Here is a 7,986-nt window from a genome sequence, read left to right on the forward strand (position 1 = left end):
CATATTCTATCATTGATCAAAAATTAGATGTCTTTTACATGCACACCAGCAAACCACAGGAAAAAAACATTTATTTTACACTTTAAAATTTTTAAATTGAAGTACAGTTGACATATCATATTAGTTTTAAATTCTTCTTGAATGACATGTTTTCTATTAAATAGAAATAGTATTAACAACACAAAAGATCTTGGTAGATGGCATTGTGCATATAATACTTATTTTGTATTCATAATTATGTTAACTTCACACTACTTTATATTACATTTCCAGTATAAGATTTATGTTATGTGGTACATAACATAATGTAGTACAACTTGGAATATGATGATTTCATATTTTGTAGATTATCCACATATGGCTTTCTAATTTTGTTCAGACAAGTCTACTTACTAAAATTTCAAAGGTCTTTGTAGTCCACATTGAGCATTTATCCTTTAACAAGGAGATGCACTTTCTATAATATCTTCTACAAATACTTTGGAATCACATCTAGAATATGACTTCTACAAAAACATTGTTACATACTTTTAAAATATGTTGAATTAATAGGCTTGACTTCTTGATACATAATATGATATGATTTATTTTCTTTTAAAATTTTTAACGTTTATTTATTTTTGAGAGAGCGAGCATGAGTGGGGGAGGAGCAGAGAGAGAGAGGGAGACACAGAATCTGAAGCAGGCTCCAGGCTCTGAGCTGCCAGCTTAGAGCCCAAGGTGGGGCCCAAATCCACGAACTGTGAGATCATGACCTGAGCTGAAGTCCAATGCTCAACCAACTAAGCCACCCAGGCGCCCCTGATTTCTTTTTTTTTAATGTTTATTTCTTTTGGTGGGGAGCAGTCAGGGAGGGACACAAAGAATCTGAAACAGGCTCCAGGCTCTGAGCTATCAGCACAGACCCTGATGTGGGGCTTGAACTCTGGAATGGTGAGATCATGACCTAGGCCGAAGTCAGACATTTAACTGACTGAGCCACCCCGGCACCCCAAGATTGATTTCTACTCAAGCTTTTAGTTGAAGATATTCCCAGATTAGTTTTTCTTTCAAGGAATTTTTTCTTTATGAGTCCTTTTATGTCGACAGAGGGCTGAGCTATGTCTGAAGGCTTTTCCACACTGGTTGCATTCATAGGGCTTTTCTCCTGTGTGAGTTCTGTGATGTATAAGGAGGTCAGACTTCTCAGAAAAGGCTTTCTTACACTCATTACATTCATAAGGTTTCTCCCCAGTATGGATTTTCTGATGTCTCATAAGGCAGGACACCTCACTGAAAGCTCTCTCACACCTGGTGCATACATAAGGTTTCTCTCCTGTGTGTATTCTCTGATGCACAAAGAGGTGTGACTTCATGCTGAAGGCTCTCCCACATTCGTCACACCCATAGGGTTTCTCTCCAGTATGAGTTCTCTGATGAATATTGAGGTGTGATTTTTGGAAAAACGCTTTCCCACACTCATCACATTCATAGGGTTTCTCCCCAGTGTGAATTCTCTGATGTTCGATGAGGTGTGACTTATGGGCGAAAGCTTTTCTACACTCAGTACATTCATAAGGTTTCTCTTGAGTATGGATCCTCAGATGTATAACAAGATTGGATTTCTTGCTGAAGGCTTTCCCACACTCCGTACATACAAAGGGCTTTTCTCCTGTATGAGTTCTCTTGTGTACAATGAGGTCTGACTTCTGGAAGAAAGCTTTCCCACATTCACTACATTCAATCTTTCTTGAGTATCTTCTATTACCACTAAATAAGCCGAAATAATTCAAACCCCTACCATAGGGGTCATATTTTTGGAGTCTCTGTTTTGAAGAAATGAAGTCTGCATTCAGATGAAATACATTTCCAAGTGCATTATACTTGTCACCCTTCTCGCCAGTCCCAGTTTCCTGGTCAATGAATGCAGCGTGCTTCAGAAGTGTTTCTTGGTTCTCCTGGCATTGTTCCCTGTGGTCATCCAGTTGCCAGATTTCTTCTATAAGGAAGCATAATTAACTCTATGTGTGTGACTGTATCTGCCCATGTATTATGGCTCCTCACTTTTCACCCTAGTGTGAGACTGAATCTTTACCTTCAGGCCTAGTATCTCTATCTAAAACAAATACCAGGGCTAAATGGAATCTATACCCCCGAGCTTTCCAAGAAAACCACAACTTAAAAAAATTATATTGGTAGAAACGGAAATAGAGAATATGATAAAGAACACAAATATATCTGGCTATATGGAAGTAGGACTTTGCAAACTGGGGAGAAAAGCAAAAATAACCTCAAGGGGTAGTAAAAAGGAACAAAGCCGTGACAAGGTCAATAGGAAGAGCCCATTTGGGGAATGAAAACAACTAGGATGAGATGGTGATTAGAGGAAATAAAGGAAAGACTAGATGAGGAACAGAGAGATCTGAGCTGGTGCCTCATCATCAGCTCATTGTTGGATTGCTCTAGTGTAATCTTCACTTGTCTCTTTTCTTCCAATGTCTTTGAGGTCTTGTCTATTCGTCCATCAGCATGAAACTGTTGATTATGAAACACGAAAACCACCAACCACTTACAAGCAGGAATGCCTTTGTAGCCAGTGCTTCAAAAAGCCACATGACAGTAATACATTCTTGTATGGGTGTGAGGGCCCAAGAATTCATATGTTCAGTAAGAGATAAAGGCCACAGGGTAAGCAAAATACTACCTGCCTCAGGACAGATTAACCACTGGATTCTTGCTGCTCAGTGTATCATCTTATTCTATAATAGTTCATAGATATTGCATCAATCCTGACTTTTTAAAAAACTTTTTAAAAATTATTTTTGAGACAGTGAGCAGGGAAGGGGCAGAGAGAGAGAGGGGAAGAGAGGATCCAAAGCGGGCTCTGTGCTGACAGCAGAGAGCTCAGTGTGGGGTTCGAACTCACGAACTGTGAGATCATGACCTGAGCTGAAGTCAGATGCTGAGCCACCCAGGTGCCCCAATCCTGACTTTTAACTACTCTCCCCACCTTCCTCTCTACCTACTACATGCGGAAGAGGAACTGCACTTAAGCACATAGGCACTAAATCCAGATTACCAGGGTTTCAATCCTAGCTCCATCACTAGTTAGACATGTGGCACAAGTCAAGTTCCTGGATCTCTTTCGGCCTCAATTTCCCTTCCCATAAAAAAGGAAAATAGGGGCGCCTGGGTGTCTTAGTCGGTTGAGCGTCCGACTTTCGCTTAGGTCATGATCTCGCGGTTCGTGGGTTCGAGCCCCGCGTCAGGCTCTGTGCTGACTGCCAGCTCAGAGCCTGGAGCCTGTTTCAGTCTGTGACTCCCTCTCTCTCTGACCCTGCCCTGCTCGCGCTCTCTCTCTCCTAGAAATAAATAAAACATTTTAAAAAAAAAAGGAAAATAATAGCACCTACCTTGTCGTCCTGTTGTGAAGATTAAATGAGTCAATAGATGTAAAGTACTCAGAATACTACCTTGCACATAATGTTTTCTCAGTTAGTTATCATTATATGTACTATTACTGATCCTGAGACAACTATGTGCTTGCCACTTTCAGCTTTATATCATGCTTTCCAAATTTATGGATTCTATTACTATGGAGACTGTAAGCAGCATATTTCTCACTCTGCATCTAAAATCCATCTTCATTTTCATCCAACTTATAAACCTCAGGCAACTTAACTACTGTTAAACTTCTGCTACCTACATCCAGAGCAATCAAGTCATTCCTTGGCTCAGAATTCAACAATTCTACTGAACTTCCTAACCCAGTTCCCAACATATACGCCATCAGTCTTTAAACAAAGTGAGTAGGTTTCCATTCTTTATCTAACACTAGCTCCCCAGAGGCTAAACTAGACATCTCCCCAAGGAAGACAGACAGACGCCAAAACACACTCATGCTCAACATCACTAGTCATTCAATGCAGGTTGAAACCACAGTAAGATACTACTTACTATCCATTAGGACTGCCATCATAAAAACAAAACAGAAAATAATAGGCATCGGTGAGGAATACGGAAAAACTGGAAACTTTGTGCATTGCTGGTAAGAACGTAAAATTGTGTGGTAGCCGTGGAAAATATCATAGCAATTCCTTAAAAATATAAACATAGAATTACCATATGATCCAGAAAATTCACTTCTAGATGTATACCTAAAAGAACTGAAAGCAGGGGCTCAAACAGGTTATTTGTACACCAATGTTCATAGAAGCATAATTGTTGGGAGTCGTTTCTGAGCTTATAGGTTGAGAAAGAACTCCCTATGAGGTTAAGGTAAGTTGCACGGGCTCTTACCAGGTCAGATGGCGACTGATTACCACCTCCACCCAACTGTTTCCGCTTGGAGACCCCCAAGGCATCTTCTGACTTATTCTGGCCTTGAATATGCTGATTGCACCCTGTGAAGGAACCTACTGAGGAACTTCTTTTGTGATTATGGGAGCAAACATTGTGTTTCCTGAAAGACCTGTTTTTCTTAAGCAAACAAGCTATTGACTCTTGCTCACAAAGAAGTAACTTCACCCTTTTTATGCTAAAAAACATTGTCCTGTATGCTAAAGATACCTTTCTCCCCCTAGGATAAGCATCTAAAGCATCTACCTCAATCACTATTGATAAAGGTTATGCATGAGTCTTCTACAAATCTATGTTCTGGGAAATTCTCACATATCAAAGAAATTTGTCATCAGAAATCATTGTCTTAGGCAAATGCCGCTTCTGTGCCGTCCCCCAAACACTTAATTATAAAATAAAGTTGAGCCCCAGTCAGAGCAGAGATGCCTGCCTGGTGACCAGAGAGATTCTTGTGGCTCTCCCACCCCTCCCTCGCTGACACAGCGGATCCAGGGACCCCTGGACCTGCAGGAGCCGGCCTCCAGCACATAATTCATCCCTTCTCAGCCTTTTGGCTAAGATCAAGTGCATAGAAGCATAATTCACAGTAGCCCAAAGATGGAAACAACTCAAATGTTCATTGCAAATGAATGGATGAACAAAATGTGGCATATACACACAATAGATTATTCAGTCATAAAAAGGAATAAAATCTATCACATGCCATAACACAGATGAACTCTGAAGGTATTATGCTAAGTAAAATGAATCAGACAGAAAAGGACAAATACTGTATGATTCCATTTACATGGGATACCCAGAATGGTCAGACTCATAGCAAAGACAGTAGAATAGTGATTTCCAGGGGTGAGCAGGAGTGGTAAAATGCGGAGTTATTGTTTAATGGGGGACAGAGTTTCAACTGGTGATGAAGAAAGAGCTCTGGAGATGGATGGTGGTGACGGTGGCACATCAGTGGGAATACGCTTAATGGCACTGAATTGAATGCTTAAAAATAGTAAATCCTATGTTATGTAGACTTTGTCAAAATTGAAAAAAAAAAGAAAAATCTTCTCTAAGTCTTAAGTAAGGTTGGTAAGAATCACAGGCAACATATACCTGGAAGGGAAAATGTCACTCTTTAACAGCCATGAGAAGAAGAGATTAATGTGGGAAGGTGACATATGGAAATAGTGTTCAGATGAATAAGGAACTTATGTCAACCATCCCAGTTATTTCCAAAGGTTTAAGGCCTTTCAGAAGAGAGTCCTGAAGCATATTTTTCAAAGATGTTAACCCTTATTGATCACCTGTGATGTTTTTCTAAAATTTCTTTTAAATTCCAGTATAGTTAACATATAGTGTTATATTAGTTTCAGGTATAAAGTATAATATTTCAACAATTCCATATATTAGTTCTCATCATGATAAATATACTTTAAAAAAATTTTTTTTAATGTTTGTTTATTTTTGAGAGAGAGACAGATCACAAGCAGGGGAGGGGCAGAGAGAGAGGGAGACACAGAATCTGAAGCAGGATCCAGGCTCTGAGCTGTCAGCACAGAGCCCAACACGGGGCTTAAACTCATGAATCGTGAGATTATGACCTGAGTTGAAGTCAGATGCTTAACTGATGGAGCCACCCAGGCACCCCATGATAAATATACTCTTAATCCCCTTCGCCTATTTCACCCATCCTCCTACCACCTCCCCTCTGATAACCATTAGATTAACTGTGATCTTTTTTATTTTTAATGTTTATTTGTTTTTGAGAGACAGAGAGACAGAGAAATAGAGATAGAGAATGAGCAAGGGAAGGGCAAAGAGAGGGAGACACAGAATCTGAAGCAGGCTCCAGGCTCTGAGCTGTCAACACAGAACCCGACACAGGGCTTGAACTCAGAGACCATGAGATCATGACCTGAGCCAAAGTCAGACGCTTAACTGACAGAGCCACCCAGGCACCCCAGATGAAATGTGATCTTAATTTCATTTACTTCCATCCACAGAGCTCTTTGCCTAACTCACCTGCATAGCTCCAGTTTCGGATTTCTCTCTCTACCATCCATGGTTCTTCACCTTGCTCCAACTTGTAGATCACAGATGGCTTAGTGGTTAGATAGCCTGTCAATGGGAAACGATATGAGATTTGGACCTAGCTACCTGGGCTTCAGGTCCTTTGAACTCTGCACTTCATCAGGGACTGAATGATGAAGGTGCCCATTTGTACCTGAAAAAGAGAGATCTTTAAACACACTTGTAGCCATACCTCGCAGACTGTCAATCCTAAGTCTACTAAGACTCAGAGCCATATATGTAAAAGTACTTCCAAGGACTAACAGTTTGGAGCAACTGAGAAAAGAAAGTAATTAACCAGGCACATGTCGATCAACACTGGGAAATGGTCCTCACCCACTGAGATGAGGTTGATATAGTTCTCCAGCATCACATCCTTGTATAGATCCCTCTGGGGAAGGTCCAGACACTGCCACTCCTCCTGGGTGAAATTCACCGCCACGTCCTTGAATGAAACCAGGCCCTGTGACAACACATTCCTCTTTCAACTAAAGTCATCAGTATTGCACAAAGTGGAAACAGAAAGAATGGCAAATGGTTTTAAGCATCTTCGTTATTTGATAATGCTTCCAGAGATTTAGCCCCATTTCATTTTGGGTGATATTATACTAATTTGGTCTCATTCTGTTTCTCTAGCACAGTGCTTTGATGCCCATTTATCTAGTTTTGTGTTCCATTTCATGGGTAACACAAAAATTCTATTTGGAGTACTTTACACTTGTGGCTTCATTATTCATTAGGCCATTCATTTATTAAGTCATTAAGCAAACATTTACTGAGCACCCCATACATGTCCAGAACTGAATGTCCTAGATCCAAAGGATCAAATATTGGCATCTGATCCAATTTGCCAAGGCACAGAAAAGATGCTCACTTGCTATCAAATTATACAAAGAGAAGAAGGCACTGTTCAAAATGTTGATATGTTTTTTTCAACAAAGAAAATATTTAAATTCACAATGTTTCAAATTACAATGTACTAAATATTTGTTTCACCATTTTTCATTTCCCTATACTTATATGATTAACAGTAAGAGGATTTAATGTTTTGGCCAAAATTTTTAAAGGTCACAGAACAACTTATAACCAATGTAAAAAAAATCCCACTGATTATTAAGATTGTTTTGCATGATTGTAGCTCACATGGTCATTTGTACAGTCCCTCGCTGCTGCTGCTCCTATATAATGGAACAAACAAACTCACCTGAGACTTGGTCATTTTCTGCAGCCGTTGGGTGAAGACAGAGACCTAGGAGGACAGAGATAAGGGAAGAGATGGAGCCATGAGAGATCAGATATGACTTGAAGATCCCAGAATCACCGGTGTAACAAACCCATATGCGGGTGCCTGAATAGCTGGATTGAGGAAGCCACCCTGTAGGAGAATGTCCCCTGGGCCCTGTAGAATTCACTGTGAGAAAAACTACAAATTTGCACTAAGATTTAGCTGCAACGGTATCTGTTGTAGCATTTTTTAACATATTGAAAAGTTGGAACAAATTAAGGAACTGGTAAAACAAACAGATATATATTCCAAAGGTAAAGTAATTTACAGTCATCAAAAATGATGTTGCCAAATATTTATCAATATGC

The 7,986-nt window shown here is 39.9% G+C and overlaps 1 protein-coding gene across 1 annotated transcript; it reads right to left on the reverse strand.

The window, feature by feature from the left end:
- Positions 1 to 564: 564 nt before the first annotated feature.
- On the reverse strand, positions 565 to 7,635 carry LOC144235499 (uncharacterized). Its single transcript, XM_077769062.1, has 4 exons — positions 7,598 to 7,635; positions 6,730 to 6,856; positions 6,346 to 6,441; positions 565 to 1,978 (listed from the first exon to the last, which is right to left on the reverse strand). The coding sequence occupies exons 1-4, from the start codon at positions 7,610 to 7,612 to the stop codon at positions 1,050 to 1,052; spliced, it is 1,167 nt and encodes a 388-aa protein (XP_077625188.1). The 5' UTR covers positions 7,613 to 7,635; the 3' UTR covers positions 565 to 1,049.
- Positions 7,636 to 7,986: the final 351 nt, after the last annotated feature.

Source organism: Crocuta crocuta, unplaced genomic scaffold (assembly GCF_008692635.1).
Source record: "Crocuta crocuta isolate KB4526 unplaced genomic scaffold, BGI_CrCroc_1.0 scaffold340, whole genome shotgun sequence".
NCBI classification, from domain to species: Eukaryota; Metazoa; Chordata; class Mammalia; order Carnivora; family Hyaenidae; genus Crocuta; species Crocuta crocuta.

Bases quoted from the DNA above. Each gene is read 5' to 3' on its own strand.
- LOC144235499 (XM_077769062.1), bottom strand. The intron at 6,442-6,729 runs GTGAGGACCATT...TCCCATTGACAG, and splicing joins TATCAACCTCATCTCAGTGG to GCTATCTAACCACTAAGCCA. The intron at 1,979-6,345 runs GTGAGTTAGGCA...GCTTCCTTATAG, and splicing joins CCGAAACTGGAGCTATGCAG to AAGAAATCTGGCAACTGGAT.